Source organism: Lissotriton helveticus, chromosome 7, assembly GCF_964261635.1.
Source record: "Lissotriton helveticus chromosome 7, aLisHel1.1, whole genome shotgun sequence".
NCBI classification, from domain to species: Eukaryota; Metazoa; Chordata; class Amphibia; order Caudata; family Salamandridae; genus Lissotriton; species Lissotriton helveticus.
The window spans coordinates 1,890,844,308-1,890,863,569 of record NC_136068.1 but is presented as its reverse complement, the minus strand read 5'-3'; the positions used below and the strand labels follow the sequence as shown (position 1 = coordinate 1,890,863,569).

The 19,262-nt window shown below is 39.3% G+C and overlaps 1 protein-coding gene across 1 annotated transcript in view; it reads left to right on the top strand.

The window, feature by feature from the left end:
- Positions 1 to 18,819, top strand: part of LOC144769868 (olfactory receptor 5B21-like) — a 105,923-nt gene extending 87,104 nt beyond the window's left edge. The window contains exon 3 of the mRNA XM_078654057.1: positions 18,658 to 18,819. Coding sequence (XP_078510183.1) covers positions 18,658 to 18,819 — 162 coding nt within the window. The remainder of the gene's footprint in view (positions 1 to 18,657) is intronic.
- Positions 18,820 to 19,262: the final 443 nt, after the last annotated feature.

Here is a 19,262-nt window from a genome sequence, read left to right as displayed (position 1 = left end):
AAGAGTAACTATCCTTGTTAGAGACATAATCAGGTTTTAGATAGGGATACACTTTTTCTTTATCAAATCTCTGAACGTCTTTCTGCAGTTTGGTGATATTTTGTTTCATTAAAAATTCTTTTTGTTCTGCAATTTCATTATTGAGTTCTGATAGTTTGGTCTTAAAGAGGGAGATCTGAATGGTTGACTTAAGGGTCCCTTTTGCCATCTGAATCTTAATCAATAGGGCATCTGCTAACCTCTTGCCTGTTCTGATAATCAATACAAGAAGGTCCCTGGTGCACTTCCAAGCCACCAGCAACCATTCTTCCTTGAAAGTGGCATCCTCCAGGAAAATACGTGGAACGTTCCTCACTATCAGGCCATTGGGTGCTATACTTGCCCTGAAGCATTCTGCCATCATTTCCCGTGGAGTGTAACTTTAAGCCACTCTTATTTCATTGCCGTTAGAGTATTCCATTCCTCTGTCTGTAGGTTAAAGGAGGATGGACCTGCTGTATCTAGAATATATGGAGTGTCTCTAAGAATCGCAGCTACAAACTCATCCTCGAAGCTCAGTCCCGGATTTTCATTCATTATGGATTGGGGCCAATATTGCTATCTCAGTAGACAGTGTAGGTTTGGTTGGTGTTATGAATCTACGAGAGCCTGTAAAGGTTGTGGATGTGATGGGCCAGTCAAGTATAGATTTGTTACCTGCTGGTAACCTGAGTAATCCCACGGGTGATTACTCAGGTTACCAAGAGTGTTCCATTTTGCAATTATCCCCTAACTCTTGCACCGTACCTTTTTCAAAGACCCCTTCGGCCTCATGATGCAGGACACAGTTTATTTGCCTCTTGTGGCACTGGCCCCTCCGGTCTTTACAGACTCTATGCAACCTGACCTGTTTGCCTCCTGTCTTTCATGACTTCAATTTCTCCTTTTTTCCCCCTGATTGTAGTGACACTATTGTTTGAGTGTCTTGTGAACCGCTGTACCAGACGAGGCCAGAACACACACTACTTTAGGTGAGTCTTTCACAAAGGCATGTGTTAGCAGGTTCAGTCTACGGGGGTTTTTTGCTTTATGTTACGGTATTGAATCTGCTCCGAAGGATGGGTCACCCCACTGGAACAAAGCGCCTTTTTTAATACAGTGTATTATCATTTGCACTACATCCCAAGAGCTGTGATGCATAAACTCAGGATTGCTGCGCCTGTATGTTTTTTATCTCTTTGATTTGTTGTGTATTTCAGGCGGTCTCCATCACCTCGGAGGATCCCCCCTAGGCGTTTGACAGTGGCAAGTAGAATAAATACACTTACCTCATTTTTATGTAGATAGCTCTCTTTTCACAAATTGTCTTTTTCTCATGGTCCTGAAGAATCGCCAATGATCCTATATAGACAATCACAAGGGGAGAAACATGTCGACCTTCAAGGAGCAGAGTAGGTTTTCTGTCACCCAATTTATAGAACACACTACCCTCATTTTCCATTTTATTTAGGTAAGGTACCCAACAGAATAGAGTCTTGCAGAGGAATCCTTAACCCATTTTAAAACACTTCACTTACATCTACATCTGACTAGGCCCTTTCACCCCCACCGCACCCTTACGGCAAGGAACAAAAGATCTCCGATAAAGAGCCCCTGTAAGGGTGCTCGTTGGGCATTGCAACGCCGGTCCAACGAGGAGCAGGCTCAAATGATGAAGCATGACAACTAGCTTGCTGGGTGTGTGAGAGCCCTAGTTCCGAAAGGAGGAATTCCCTTCCTCCTCTCTTTTAAGACCCCTGTTGTACTTACTCCACCACACATACATGTCCTGGTAGTTTTCGGTGAATAATATTTCACCTAGGAACTGCGTACTCTTTCTTTGTTGCATTGCGTTTAGGGCAGGTACGCTGGACCTTGCTAAAAGCCCAAATACTTTTCCCTCTCTTTTGATGACGTCTGTTATTCTTTCTTCACATGTCCTACCTCAGTAGGCATAGTTAGAAACTAGCATTTAAATAACCTTTGAAATAACTGAAAAAACCATAGGTTTGAGGCATGTTATAGTTAAAAATTAGCATTTCAAAAGCTTCGAAATTCCCCGAAAAAACATAGGTTTCAGCCAGTACGCTATATTTAGAAATTAGCATTTAAAAAAACCTTAGAAATTAATTGAAATAACCATAGGTTTCAGGGGCGTTATAAATAGTTGGACATTTGACTCGTACAAAACCTTTGAAATTCCCCCGTTATAGTTAGTTCAGCTAACTATAACTTGCGTGCCCGAAATGCACTGCTGATGACATCACATATTACATCACTCATGACATGGTCAGTGACATCACTGATGACATCACTGATGACATCTCAAATCACATCACTGATGACATCACTGATAACATCATCCTTGTGATAGAGTGGCAGACCTCCTTTCACTCTAATATAACCTTTCATACACAAACTCAAAAATAGAAACTAACATTTTTAAAACAATGTATATACCAATACCACTTACTACACACTTATTCAGTAATTCCAAGATCTATATACACATCCACTCATTCACCAACAGTCCTATACAGTCACTCATACATGTACTCACTCATCATATGTGGTGTACAGTCATAATATCGAGTCAATTATTTCGACTGGACAGAATATCGAGTAAAAAATATAGAATGGACATAATATCGACTAGACATAATATAGACAACAAAAATATCGACTAGAGAAAATTAATATCGAATAGAATGGACATAATATCGAATCAAAAATATAGAATGGACATAATATCGACTAGACATAATATAGACAACAAAAATATCGAATTTAAGGTAAGTTAATAATAATTTTTATTTTTTGTGTAATATAAGTCTGTAGCGGGTTGTGGGTTTATAGGGGAATAGGGTGGGAAGTAATTTAATTCTAATTAATTAAATATGTTAATTTATTTATTGATATATATTTAGAATTAATTGTTAATTAATTATTAATTGGTAATTAATTAAAATATAATTGGTAATTAATTATAATTGATTAATTGATAAATATTTTAATTTTAGTAATTTATTTTCTGTAGCGGGTTGTGGGTTTATAGGGGAATAGGGTGGGAAGTAATTTAATTATAATTAATTAAATATGTTAATTTGTTTATTGATAATAATTTAGAATTAATTGTTAATTAATTATTAATTGGTAATTAATTAAAATATAATTGGTAATTAATTATAATTGATTAATTGATAAATATTTTAATTTTAGTAATTTATTTTCTGTAGCGGGTTGTGGGTTTATAGGGGAATAGGGTGGGAAGTAATTTAATTATAATTAATTAAATATGTTAATTTATTTATTGATATTTTTTAAAAATTAATTGTTAATTAATTATTAATTGGTAATTAATTAAAATATAATTGGTAATTAATTATAATTGATTAATTGATAAATATTTTAATTTTAGGGTTCAGGGTCAGTTTTCAGTTTTTGGGTAAAGGGGTATTTTTAGGGTTCAGGGTCAGTTTTCAGTTTTTGGGTAAAGGGGTATTTTTAGGGTTCAGGGTCAGTTTTCAGTTTTTGGGGTAAAGGGGTATTTTTAGGGTTCAGGGTCAGTTTTCAGTTTGTAGGTAAAGGGGTATTTTTAGGGTTCAGGGTCAGTTTTCAGTTTTTGGGTAAAGGGGTATTTTTAGGGTTCAGGGTCAGTTTTCAGTTTTTGGGTAAAGGGGTATTTTTAGGGTTCAGGGTCAGTTTTCAGTTTTTGGGGTAAAGGGGTATTTTTAGGGTTCAGGGTCAGTTTTCAGTTTGTAGGTAAAGGGGTATTTTTAGGGTTCAGGGTCAGTTTTCAGTTTTTGGGTAAAGGGGTATTTTTAGGGTTCAGGGTCAGTTTTCAGTTTTTGGGGTAAAGGGGTATTTTTAGGGTTCAGGGTCAGTTTTCAGTTTGTAGGTAAAGGGGTATTTTTAGGGTTCAGGGTCAGTTTTCAGTTTTTGGGTAAAGGGGTATTTTTAGGGTTCAGGGTCAGTTTTCAGTTTTCGGGTAAAGGGGTATTTTTAGGGTTCAGGGTCAGTTTTCAGTTTATGGGTAAAGGGGTATTTTTAGGGTTCAGGGTCAGTTTTGGGTTTTTGGGGTACAGGGGTACTTTGTAAAAATAAAGTAAAATTACATTTAAATTACATTTATTTAATAAAATTAAATTATATTAAATTATATTATAATATTTTTTATTAATTTATATTCAAAAAATTATTATATACTTACCAATACTTATGTTGTAATGGTATGCGTTGTAAAGGTATATGCGTTGTAAAATCTTGCGTTGTAAATGTATGCGTTGTAAAAGTTTTTGCGTTGTAAAAGTTTTGTTGTAATGGTAGGCGTTGTAAAAGTATGCGTTGTAACGTCATACATCCCTGGAGTGGGAATAGTAATTTTAACCTCTACGCTATCCAGCGCTTTCCCTACTGTTGCACCCACTGGAGTGGGAGTAGTAAATTTTACCTCTACGCTATCCAACACTTTTGCTAATGTTGAACTCACTATAGTTGTAACAATAAATTTTAAACATTTTCTAAAATGTTATATATGTTTATTTAATAATATGTTTAAATATATATATATATATATATATATATATATATATATATATATATATATATATATATATATATGTGTGTGTGTAATTTTTGGTGATGTAATTTTTTTAATTAGATAAATTATTTATTAAAATTATATTTTTTTTATTATTATTTCTAAGTTTATATTAAATATATTTATTACTATATTAGTTTTAACTTACTTTTAAGACATTTTAAAAAATCGATATTTTGACAGTCTATATTTTTGTAAGTCGATATTTTGGAGTCGATATTTTGGTACTTACCTGTTTGAAGATAGGGAGTCGATATTTTGTCAATCGATATTTTTGACTCGATATTTGTGTATCTCGATATTTGTGTCGTCGATATTATGTCAGTGATCCATCATATGTACTCATACACGTATACATCCTGTTACACACTGACACTCATCCATAGAGTTACTCGTACACATAGTCACACATGCAAACAAAGTATCAAACATCCATTAAATTGCATATAGTGTTATACACACACCACCATTCTTACTGCTACAGAAACTTACACATACTTACTCTCTTAAGCAGTCACTGATAGAAACACATACTAATTTATACAGGTACTTTTCCAATCTCTCAATCTCTCATATACTCATTATATACACCTATACTTACATATACTAGTTTAAAATATATGGAGTTCCTTAAAAAGACACTATTGAGACAGTCATTCACTCAGTAACACACCCATACACACACTCATCAACCCATACAGTCCTTCACACATACTGTCTTCAACACATACAAACAGTGAGTTCATCATTCATGCATCTATGCACTAAGTAACACTCCCACCGTGCCATAAAACACTCAGACACTCAAACTGATACTCAAAAAACCAACTAATAACCCATATAGACACTCATGTAGCTACTCACCAATCCATGCAGCCACTTATATACAAAGTGAGAGATATTTAGATATTTAAACATTACTCCCTAACCCAAATAATCACTAAGATACAGTTAATCAGTCAGTTATACAATCAATTTTCAACAAAAAAACATACATTTAGACACTAATCTATTCATTTATTCTTCCATCGACCTTGAGATATACCTATGTAAAACATATTTAATTTTCAGAATAACACAGCTTCACTGATTGATGTCATCAGTGATGTCATCAGTGATGTCATTTGAGATTTCATGAGTGATGTCATGAGTGATGTCCCTGACTACGTCATGAGTGATGTAATATGTGAGCAGTGCATTGCAGGGGCACGATTTATAGTTAGCTGAACTAACTAAAACGGGGCAATTTCAATGGTTTTGTATGAGTGAAATGTCCAACTAACTATAACGCCCCTGAAACCTATTGTTTTTTCAGTGAATTTCTAATGTTTTTTAAATGCTAATTTCTAACTATAATGTGCCTGAAACCTATGTTTTTTTCAGTGTATATATTACCTACTGGCAGTCCCTATTGCCTTGCAGAGACCTGTAGAGAGGCCACGCCCCTTTTTACACCTCTCTGCATCGCAGCCCCCTGGCGCATACTGGAGGTTCCTGGTGGGCTAGTTTGCCTCCAGGGACCCCCAGCATGAAAGGGGACTTAATCCTCCAACTTAGAACGCACAACGGGGCGCCTTTGCACAGTGGTGAAGATAGTGGTGGGCTAGTTGGCTAACAGGGGACCTCAGGATTGAAGAGGAATTAATTCCCCAATCTAAAACGTGCCACAGGGCGTGTTTGCACACATGTCACCTCAGGCCCCTCCCCCTTCCTTCACTATTGAGCACAATATTCCTCTAAAATCATCGGAACTACAAATTCTGATTTACTCACCTGTAATCACGAGAGACATTAGTGCTGCATCTTTGAGCCCAGTACGGACCCTCAAAAGTAAATCTAAGCATACTTACCAGTAACTTGTATATCCTTCCATAGAAATCTATTGTGTGGTTTTCACCAGAAAAGTTTCTAAGTGTCTATTTTTGAAATGTACGAATATTCCTCTAAAAACAGACGAACTACGAATTCCAATTTACTCACCTGTTATCAGGAGAGACCTCAGTGCTGCATCTTTCAGCCCACTACTGATCCTGAAAAGTAATTCTAATCGTAGTTACAGTAACTCGAATTTTCTTCCATAGGCTAACATTGACTGGTTTCACTTGCAATATTGAGAAAAGTGTGAAGTTTTGGTAATTTAAAAAATTCCTCAGAAATCAGCCGAACTCTGAATTCCGATTTACTCACCTGTTATCAGGAGAGACCTCAGTGCTGCATCTTTCAGTACCAGTAACTTGAATTTCCTTCCATAGGATAAAATTGACTGCTATACAAAACATATATAAATTAAAAAAATATAAAATAAAAAATAAAAATATTACAATTTCAATATTTTAAAAACTTTTTTTCCAATTTATATTAAAAATATGTAATGTTATTTAAAAAATTAAATATCTAAAATGAAATACTTTAAAACAATGTAGTAAATTAGTATAAAAAATATATATTAATATATTTAAAAATTATCATTTACAAAACCTTTGAAATTCACTGAAAAAAACCATAGGTTTCAGCCATGTTATAGTTAGGAATTAGCATTTAAACAACCTTAGAAATTCACTGAAAAAACCATAGGTTTCAGCCATGTTATAGTTAGGAATTAGGAGTTAAAAAACCTTAGAAATTTACTGAAAAAAACATAGGTTTCACACATGTTATAGTTAGCTGGACATTTCACTCATACAAAACCAATGAAATTCCCCCGTTATAGTAAGTTCGGTTAACTATAACTTGTGCGCCTGCAATGCACTGCTGATGACGTCACATATTACATCACTCACGGATAGTCAGTGACATCACTCATGACATCACTGATGACATACGAAACTCCTGTTTAACTGAAGGGCTGCTAGATCTGCCAGATTTTAAAATGTATAATTGGGCACCATTTGCGGCCGTATTCATAGCCTCCTGACCTCAGACAAACAAGACTTTTGCCATCGCCGTGTGTTAGGCAATGATAGTAGAATGTAATGATCAAAAGAGGGTATTAATTCACACAGGAAAATGTGGCACCTGCACACTATCGTAAGGGAGAACACAGAATAGGGATCAAACGGTGCAACAGGTGAGGGAAAACCTCCTAAAACCCTCAGTGTGGGACCACAAGGTCCAAATGAATATAGTCTGATACTGTGCACACAGGTTCATGTGGTTTGAAAGTTCAATCCAATGTTGAAAATGGAGCCAGTAAGTCTTTTGTAAGAATTCTTATATTTTATTCCAAAGAACACCACAAGGTCCAGCCAACACATGTTTTATTGCTGGGATGATAACTAACCCTGGGCGAAGCACTACGCTACGCTCGCGGAGTTTGCGAAGTTTTCGCAACTGAGCACTACGCGAGCTGCACGTAGCACAGTGCGAACATGCGTAGTGCAGCGTAGCGTAGTGCAGCGGTCATTTTTTGCTTGTTCGTGGTCCTGAACGTCATGTTCGTGGCCGCAAGCAAGCAAAATGACATCCCGGTGAGATTCTCAACAGGAGGAGGTCAGGTTTCTCATTGTGAGTGGTTGCGCATGCTCGCGACCGCTCTCAATGAGAAACTACCTGTTCGCGTTGAGAAAGCTGCCGCTCGAGTAATAATCTACTCGAGCAGCAGAAAACTACAGCTCGCACTGTGCAAGATGCCGTTTTCAATGCTTGCACAGTGCCGGATGCTTGTCCGCACTGAGCAATCATTGAAAACGCATCTTGCACAGTGCGAACATGCTACTACGCAGCTCGCGTAGTGCTACGTGAAGTTTACGTAGTGCGCAGTGCACTTGGCGTAGCTTCGCGTAGCGCTACTTCGCGAACTACGCCCACCCTTAATGATAACCCTCAACTTCTTCAGGGCTGGAAGTAACAGAAACGTGACTCATGTCATATGAGTAAAACTCTATTTGCACAGCATAATTGGTGCACAGAGTGAACCTCATACCCTAGAGGTATTACACTACACCTCCAGAGTCTTCGCTTAGCAAAAAATCACATTGGGATGAGAGATCTCATCTGAAAAAATGGGAATCAACTGGAGAATTGGGCCAGGGAGAGATACAAAAGTGTGGCGGGGTCATGTGCCAGTTAATGAGGCAGAGGTGAAGTTTGACTCTCCAACAGTTAAAGTATGTATTAAAATAGGTGTAGTGATGCATGCACGTGCATCATTCGTATCAGAAAATCACCAAGTAGTACCCCTGAAGTCAAAAGCCTATCTGTATGACTACCCAAATGGCAGTTCTATGCCTGTAACAACAATGTGTGCCAGACTCATTCTATAGCCAGAAAAATAAGCCATTGTAGTAATACATCACAAGCTCAAAAGTAAATGGTGGCAGGATCTGACCTAGTTCCCGGTTATACTTCCGACCCGGCTAGGTCTTTCCAATTGAGTATTTATTTGTCAAAAGAGTAAGGATCGACAATCTACCGGGATAATATGTCCCATGAGTATCTCCAATAATCAGTACAGGTTCACCAAAATGTATAAACCACAATACTTATTGCTCTAAATTGTTGCACTCTTAACTTAAAAAGGAAAATCTTTAATATCAAAATGTGTAGCTGTATACATAACACAGTTAGCAGCAGCCAAATATATCTTCCAAATCTGTCAGAACACGGAGGACCAACATGTTAATACAAATTCTAGTGGTGATTGGAGCTATGCAATAACGAGAGAAAACCAAATGTTACCTAAGGCGAGTGCGCTTATCCTTATTCTGTAATTGGGACAACTATGCCAAGAAACCTGCCAACAAAATGTCAAAACCTAATTAGTATCGTTGATGTGTTTAAATTCCACATTGTAAGCTTAAACCTTATATCTAAAGAAGCAAAGCCATTCTACGAGTACCTCATGCACAGCGAGTATGCTGGTCTTGTTCCCACTGCTGGCAAAGCGTTCTGACTGGAGGCATACAGAAACGCAACCCGGAAGTGGTTTTATCATGACATTTCACAAAAAAGCTAGAACACTCACCCTCATTGTCAGTTCTTAGAACTCATCCATCATAAAGGGGGAGCAATGTGAAGAGCATGAAAGTTATCAAGTGAAAATACAAATGCCCCACGATGTTTGTAGTTTAACACCAATACTACCATGGCGAGAGCGAACATGCATAACATGCATAATGAACACTGATTGACACTCACAATTCCTGAGCATTAAAACTTACTCATGCATGGCACATTCATGCTGAAACTTACCCAGTTGAATATTAGCAAAGTGTTTAAGTCGAACAATACCACCTATTACTTAATATATTTTAAGCAATTACAGCGCAACAATTTATTTATGTAACAACTTTACTCAGTGCAAAAATAAGGACCTATCCCGAACACCTATTACAGCACCAATCGGGGATAAAGAATTGACATTCCAATGCCGCCATGGAAAGGCTGGCTGGGACTTGCTTTGGGGGCCCATTTGCGTCCCCTGGGGAGGTGGGGGGTACACTTGGGGGATATCCATGGTACTCCCTACATGTCCATTCACAAGGTGGCAGGCACTGCGCATTGCCTGACACGTTGTGAATGGAAATGCACCACATGGCATTTTACCTTTGCGGAGGGTGCTGCAGCAAGCAGCAACCGCTGCAAAGTTAAAATGTCAGATGCGACTGCTGCATCTAGCACCGCATGGCAGGTGGGCTGTCCTGTTCCCACTAGTATGGCGGGCGGACTCAGTTCTGCCTGCCATCCTAATAGGCCTCTTAGTCTCTTTGTTGGAAGTTGAAAACCATACATACAAAAATATATTCAAGGGTCTAAAATAAATAACAATAAATATGGTACATTTCTCTTGTTTCTTCCACTTCACTGGATACAGTCTGCAGCTTCATCCCACTGGAGGTTTTCAACTTCCAATATGCACACACTTTAAGGAATGGTCTGAGGCAATGTTTAGAGACCAAGCTGGACATACTTTGGCGACCCCACCTAAGTTCTCAATGACCATTATTTTTCACGCTCTAACCTGATGGTAACTTAATTTCCCGTGGCCACTATGGGATCCTGATAGTTAGTTCTGAAAACCAACCGTAGTAAACAATACAAAATGAGCACTCAAACTCCCCCTATATGCCTAATGCCTAAGCAGTGCTATCGCGTGTATCGCAGCCCCGCTTACCTTCCAGTCGGTACCTCGGACTGGCATCCACGCCGTCTGGGGAGATACCAACTTGCGGGACGCCGCCATCTTAACTACCCTTTCACTTTAGTGTCTAAGTTCATAACGCATCGCGATGCGAAGTGCGAGAACCATATGTCACCCATCATGATGCTGTGGTGATGGGAATTGTAGTCTGCTTTACCCGATCACTCCATATTTCGCCCGCAGTTCTTTCTAACGAGGGACTCTTAATTACAAGAGAATATATACTTGTTGTTTTTTTGCAAAAAAAAACAGAGATCTCTTGTTGCTGCCTCTAACATGAAACAAGGATTTAGATCAATATACATACATAAAGGTGTGTAGTGCCCAGCACTATCTGCATCAGACCAAACCTCCCTCCAGGGAAAAATATATAATAATAAACCTTTAGTTATGGGGATTTGGTATAGTGGTAAGGTGTGGGACATTAATACCTCCCAGGGTCATATTTCTATGATATCTAACGTCAGTTGTATGCCTTTAGTTTTATAGAAAGAGAAAAAGCTTTGTGCAAATCTTCTTACTGAGCATATTAAACTCCCTAATATGTGTCTGTGTTACATTTAACATCAATCAAAATATAGAACTAGAAAACTACAGGAGATTTATCTGTAATCCAAATAGTAGATGATTGATCAAAAGATGTTCCTTATCACAGCATAGCCCAGGGTATAGCATCATTTAACCCTCTTTTGTCACTCTGTAACTTGAAAACCCATTTGTGTTCTTTGAGTAAAATACACTTTGAAACATCTGCGACATGACTTGGAATGTAAGATTGTTCCAGGATAGTCCATTTAAAGTCTTCTGGTTTGTGATGTACATCCAAAAAATGACTCGTAAGTCTAGTTGCTTGTTTTTTACACCTGACTGTGCTCTTATGTTCCATGATTCTTAATTCACCTTTCGGGAGGTCATGTCCATGTAGTGCCATCCACATTAGCACGTAATCAGGTATACAACCTTCTCACTATTACAATTAGTGAATTTTCTCTGGACCCAAGGTATTCCGGCCCTAGATCGATTGTTTTGGTTTTCATCGTTTGTGGGCAGACACTACAATACCCACAAGGAAAGTGGCCTTTGACCGCCGGGAGGTCCCATAATGTGCCTACAGTATGTATCTTAGCAGTCCGGGGCCTTGTGTGTACCAACTGATCACGCAGGTTCGTACTCCTCTTAAAGGAGAAAAGAGGCAGGGGCAGTTTTTCATTACCAATATTCAATATCTTCCAATGTTTCCGGACACACTTCTGTATCTCATTGGACATGATACTGAATGTATTCACAAAGGTCAAGTGTGATAGCTCTCCTTTAGGTACTGATGGATCAATTAATGCTTCTAAGTTATTATTCAAAGCTTGCTCGACTGAACGGCGTATCAAATTTGGAGGATATTTTCTAGGACATAGTTGTGTTGACAAAATCTTAGCATGTTCCTGAAATTTCTCCTTAGTGAAGCAGTTTCTACGGACTCGCAGAAACTGCCCGTATGGTAAGTTGCTACTGAGAGATTTCGGATGATAGCTATCATAGCACAACAATGAGTTCCTTGCCATAGGCTTCCTGTACAGTTCTGTTTCCAAGCCCATGGGGAGTAAACTCGAATAGCATGCAGGCTTGTATTGATGATCGCATTATGCAGCTCATATGACAAGAAAATTTGGGATCTTGCTTACACATGTTCACTTAAGCTATGAACATTTGTGATTATTTACTTGAAGAGTTCATACACGTTAAAGGGGAATTCTTACGACATAAGAAATACAAGACATCAGTAATGAAATTGAGGCATTTATGCCCTGAGATGCAAGACTTTTTGTGCATCAGTACTAGTTTGACATCAGATAGGATGACCTCAAGTCCTTTAATGGATTGACATGTACGATCTGTCTATTTTTTAATACACAAGTGTGGTGATCAAACAGTATATGTACTGTATAGGTGTCAGTGAATACTCAACATCACACCATGTTTTCATCTGTTTTTAAGTTCTTTTATTGTGGGTTGGCAGCGTATGTGTAGCTGTTGTGATACAGAGTGAACTTGCAGAATGATCGGGATGGTAGAGTCCCAACAAAAATCTGGTACTCCCCCCTGTTTTACCCTTAGAGCGGTGCCTCTGTATTCCCTGAGCCGCAGCCAGGTGAGGTGGGGCATCCTCCTCTTGCATTTCAGGTAAGGACTAAAATGCGTATACTCAATTAAGAGAATGTGTGGAGAATTAAGATTTGATTCCCACTATGTGAACGTTTGTTTTGCTGAGAATGGGTGTAATCCTGGACACCTTTAGATAGTTGTGTTTATCTACCTTTACTTTATTACAGAAACCGTGAGCTGCATGGGAAATGCTGAGGAAGGCAAGCACAAGCTTGAATACAGATTGTATTCGTTCCAACCGTCTCTAGCGTCCTTAAAGTAGTCTTAGATTGTAATTAGTTTTCACATATATGCAGTAGCATAGTAGTGGTCCTGAAGAAGGCATAGGACCAAATATGGTCTGTAGGTACTGAAACATGTTGACCCCTTAGCTTTGAATAGACAGCTATTTGGTTAAACTGTCATTTTGCACTGTGTTTAGGTTTGCTTTGTGGGAGACAATAATAAAAGTAGGGTCTACCATAGAACAATTTTAAATTCACCATTGTTTTAGTTTTTTCTTTTGCATGCACTGCATTTATCTCTCCTTTTTTTCCCATTACATTTAAAGAACTATTTTGATCTCATCTGTCAGAATAGGTAGTGACCTATAAAATATCCTCGGGCTCCCTCATGCCTCAGAAGAGGTTGTAGTCCTTAGTGTCACTAGTGTGGCTTGAATGAGGAGACCCAGATGATGAAACCAGACCAGAACCACCTAGATGCAGTCATTCTAAAACCCTGCTCAGAAAGATCCCCTGGCTCCCTAATCAGGCTGAGCTGATTTCACGAATATGTGCACTTTTCCTGGATGTCTTGATAGACCTTTATAGACCGGTACCTCTACCTTTCAGCAACCGCCTTCAACACTCCGCTTCAGTCAGTGTTGGGACACCCCATCACAAAAGTAGAATAGTGAGACTAAATATGCTGGTAGTTGATATTGTGGAGTTGATCTATGTGCAACTCAATGTTATTGACCTCAATGTTGTGATATACAACAGCTCAGATTCCTCCACAAGTCTGTGCACCCTTTAGTAATACATTTTACATTAGTAAGCCTATTATGTACGATTCTTGCCCCTCTGTATGACGCCTGTGAACTCATTTCAAGCACTAGGGGGCATATTTACAAGAGCTTTATCTCCACTTTCTTGGCTTACAAAGCCAAAAAAGCAGAGATAATACCAGCGCCCTATTTACAAGAGGGTGCAGGTATGCATAATCGCATGTTAGCACACTTTTTCCCAACGCCTCCCTTTGCATCGCCAACGAGATGCAAAGTGGTTGTTACAGGGCGTACCCCTTGCAAATATTGCTGATGTTTACATTGCGATATTTACAAGGCAGCCCACATGATTTTAGCAAAATCTTAAGTCTGCTAAAATCATGACTTATCCATCCCTAACATAGGGGGTGGATTGTGCTGATACGACCCTGTGGGTCGTATCAGCAAGGTTATCGACCTTTTGCAGGGAACATTGCTGGAAAACCAGCCATGTTCCCTGCGAAAGGGCGATAACCTCTCCTTCTCTGGAATTTGTATCACCCTGGAGTAACGGGTTGTTAAGTACGCGCTACCAGGGCGATAAATACCAGAGATAGCATGCGATAACATAATTATCGCTAAGCAGGGCCAGGGACAATTATCGATGGCCGTTGATAATCTGCCCCTCCGTGCTTTACTTCTTGTATTGGAATTAACAAAGATAGCATGATAAATGACTGCTTAGTCTCAGATTTTACTTTGCACCTTTTGCATGATGAATTCTGCACTTTTTACATCATACTTGCATTGTAATCCATTTAATCTGGTACTGCTTTTAGTGATTAGGAGTGATAAAAGTTTTCGAAGGCTAACTGTACAACTATTTGTAAATAATGGATTTTATTGCATGATGTTTTAACTAGTTATCTTTTGACTAAATTGTATGTTTTAATAAACTGACCAAAAAAGTTTGTATGACTATAACTTATGACGCTTCAGCAGTACCTTATTAAATGACATGGCAGTCAAGTAGAGATGTCTGTTAGAACATACATTTGGTTGGTAAGGTGGAAGACAAACTATGAATATTGTAATTAAAGACTCAAATTTATAGAATTATAGTGGGCAAACATAATCACATTATGGATACAACGATACTGAATATTGCTTCCCAGAAGAGAAAACAATATTCAGTAAACATTGCACCCAGAGCAGCAGTCCTCTTGTAACATGTATTTTTACCAGAACTATTGATAATAACCTTAGTGCAAAAGAAACCTCGAGCTTGGGGATACAAAAATGAAGTAATAAACACACCATTTAGACTTTATTCCCACACAGTATTGGCAGTACCCCTGTTCAATTATATTTCATTGAGGGAATCATTAACAGAGAAGGGAGCTATTCCCTGAGGGAAAGAAGTGAATTTTCAGTGTAGAGATGTGCACAACATCTGTATAAATATTCCTCACTGCCTTGACACGAAACGTACTCTAGTGTCAGCACAGATGTTTGCTACGGCTTCTCAGGTGAGTGGGTCATCGATCAAGGATTGGTAGAGACAGCATACTTGGATATTTATTACTTTAACTTGAGCTTGCAAAACGTGCAAATAATATTTATGGATTCAACAAATGAAACTTAATTTTGTATAAATTATTCTGTGCCCAAAAAAAAAACTTTGACCCGTGCCCTATGAACCATTGTGCTATTTTACTCACAGTACTAGGCAATGGTCTTCTTGACAGAGTGTTTCCCTCTCCATACACAACTGCGATATGGGGTGCATGTGTAATGCTCCTACGTACCAGGAATCAACAATACATCTGTCTATTTTGAGTATGAGATACGAGCATGGCTGTCAGCAGTCATATATAAGAGTATTTCACAGCACAATGTTCACACATGTTGGGGTATATTATCAAAAACGAGCGATATTTATCGCTAAATGGGCTTACCAACATTTTTTTTATCGCCGCGCATTGCCAGATTTTATCGCAGAGATGACGTGCTATTAGCAACGTTTATCTCTAAAGCGATAACATTTCCGGCGATAGCGGCGAAATGCGTGAATATCTTTGGAAATCAAGCAATATTCAGGCATTATCACTAAAAGGGACTTAGCCTGAATATCCACCTCCCATTGGATATACAGGCTAAGAAGTGCTCTGAGCAGGCTTTAGGTTTTGGAGATATTCGCGCTTAGCGCGAATATTTCCATTGCTACGCCTGCGTTGATAACGTTGATAATACGCGATAGCAATGTTAGCGATTGCTTTCAGTCTCTAACAGGTTGGGCATGCCCACTTTGCATGTCATTAGTGAAAAATATCGCTGACATGCAAAGCGGGCCCCAAACCACTCGCTATCGCCTACAAGCTGTCGCTAACTGCTGTAAGCGAGAGCTTGCTAATAGAGCAATATAATTATGGCCGCTTAGCGGCCTAAAATGGCCGCTAAAGTGGCGATAATCTCATATCGCCAGCCTTGGTAATATGCCCCGTTGTTCCTATGTACACCATGAGCAACAAACACATGTTTGTTACCTTGTAAATAAGACTGTGATTCTCTGCACTACGGTCGGATGCCTCATAGACCAAGGGACACCGTCTGTAAGTATTATGCCTTAGGCACATCTCGCAGACTCCCAGGGCTGGGCTGGGAGGGGCTGTTCTCAGACCGGTACCTATCGCCTGGTAGCCCTTTCATACCTTTTTTTGCGCGAGATACCTAGTCGGATGTTATTGCTCTGACCCATATTGCATTGGGTTCACTAAGTAGAATCCAACATACTGACCCCTATCTTCGATACGAGCTGTAGGTGAGATCCCTCTGTGGAGCTCATGAAAATCTGGATATTTCACAAGTCAAAAGCTCCCTCGTGGATCCGGGATGATTTAATCTATGGAATAATTCAGATGTAACTGGGTCCGATAAGAACCATGCATTCAGGAAGTAATCCTGGTTCCAGACCTTGAAAAAGCAGTCATTGCGGTCACTATGTGCTCACTAACACCAAACTATGGGGCATATTTACAAGCCCTTATCGCCACAGGAACATCACTTTTGGTGACATTCCTGTGGTGATAGGGGCTTTGCCTTATTTACAAGGCAGCGTTAAGCCACTTAACTTGGCTTAACCCTGCCTTATGAATAAGATACCCTTTCATGCTGTGTGAAGCTTGAACGGGGAGAGCAATGGGTGTTGTGGTGGGTGTTCCATCGCAACACCCATTGATTTTGATGCTGTTCCATATTTACAAGGGTGGCATAAAAATTGGGCAGCACCAAAATTAAGACCAGGGAAAACCTGGTCTTACTCCGGCGAAATGATGAGAAATGCTTTATTTCTCCTCATTTTTGCTTTCTCTATGTGTGCTGCATTGTGCAGCACACATAGAAACAGCAAAACACAATGAATATGTGTTTATGTGCAGGAAGGTGTCCCTTCTTGAACATAAAAATCATAAAAAAATGACAAGGTGAAACTTTTATAGGTACTGCACAAAGCAGCACGCATAGCAGTTTCAAAACGCCATTTCATATTGTTTATGTGCCGGTAGAGACACCTTCTTGAACATAAACAACCCTTCCCCTCAACACATGCACCCTTGCACTATGGTGCAAGGGTGTCTGCATTGGCGCTAGGCTGCTAAATGTAGCATCAGAGCAGGGAGAAGCGCAGGGTTGCACCATATTCTTGTAAAGACAGTGGAGCCTTGTGTTTCAGAAGTGGCGGAGCGTGGGGGTAAGCCATCAGGGCTAATGCCACGCTCCGTCACTTCTTTTGTAAAAATGCCCCTATATATTGATCAGTTTCAACCTGAGATACCAAGACTTTATATTTAAAATGTAGGCTTGGGTCCCTCACTACTGGAGTCTACTGGTAGTGGGGTAACACAAAATGATGGGGACTCCTCCAGAATGTGAAAAAAGGCCCCCAAGTCCCCCATATCTCACAGATTTTCATTGCTATTGGGTTGCATGGGGTCTCCCTCAAGTGTTTGGGGGCCCAGGAGGGGTCACCTACATTATGCCCCCTTGTACTACAGGGCCTGGGTTACTTCCCTATCTACTTGGAAAGGTGGAAGAGGCCATGCTCAAGCAAAGATCTTCATGATGTCAGTGGTCACTCTTGGGAAAAAGGCTACTAGCTTTAAAAAAAAATCTTTGCTGTCAAAATGATGCTGAGGTGTTTACACTGTGCTACAGAACAGAAGCAACTTCTTATTTATGTTTCAGTAATCTCCTGCTTATGATTCGCATGGAGGGCACTTATGGTAACCATCCTAGTCATGGCCAGCTCTATGGCGGTGCAACAGGTGCAGATGCACCTGGAACTGAGCTTAGGAGGTGAAGGTTTTTGTAGAAATAATGTATATAGTTAAAAGCACCTGCTGCAGAGTTCACTATTTGTCCAGCAGTTTGCACGCAACAAAAAAAAGTCAAGATATCTCTGGTAAGTAATGTTCCTGCTGGAGAAAAATCGGAGTTTTGTCTAATAGCAGTTTCAACTCATGACAAGATAGCGCAGAGACATAATGTACCATACATTCGACAGACATGTATTTTATGTGTATAGCTCAGTGGGTTACTGCTATTCTCACAGAGATCCTTTTGTTACTTGCAGTTCATAAGTTACAATCATAATATAGCACAGTTGCCTAAGCGCTATCATCAAGGAGCTGCATTCAGACTGCATGGTATAGGTTAGAGCGCTATGTCTCCCTTCCATCTTTCATTAACCTAGTAGCTCTAAAAATTCTACATTCTTAGGTTGGAGAGGGGATTATGGAAAGATATGTGGAACTCATGGAGGCTGGAAGCGAGGAGAACTCTGGAGAAGGAGGTCATGGAGGAGCAACAAGCATCATTTTTGTACTGGATGCCACCAGCCGTAAAGTTGGCCTTGTTCATAGAAAAAGGCTTCGCTTTTGAAATATTGTTTCATAAAGTGCTGCTTGCTGTTTACTATAGGACTAACAGAGAGTGGATGGGCTTGTTCTAGTCAATGAGCAAACACATGTAAACAATTATTTTGTCCTTCTCATTTTTAATCTTTTTGTGTTGTTGTAAGATCTGATGTAGGAAAGTTTTTGTTGTCAATAATTTATTGTTGCTCATTATTATGACCTGTGATGAAAACAATAACGATTTTATTTGACTGGAATTGATAAGCAACTCTGATGGTTCACTCAGAGGCACCCTGTGGGACAATGTTTGTTGGTGCCCCCCCTAATGATCACCTCTGCCACGGATTCCCCTACTAGCACCACGTAACAGTGCCCCTCGAGTCCCTATAACCACTGTCTCTCAGATTCATTCAGTTTTATAGCACCACTATTATCAGTGTAAGGGGTCAGAGCACTTTACATCACACA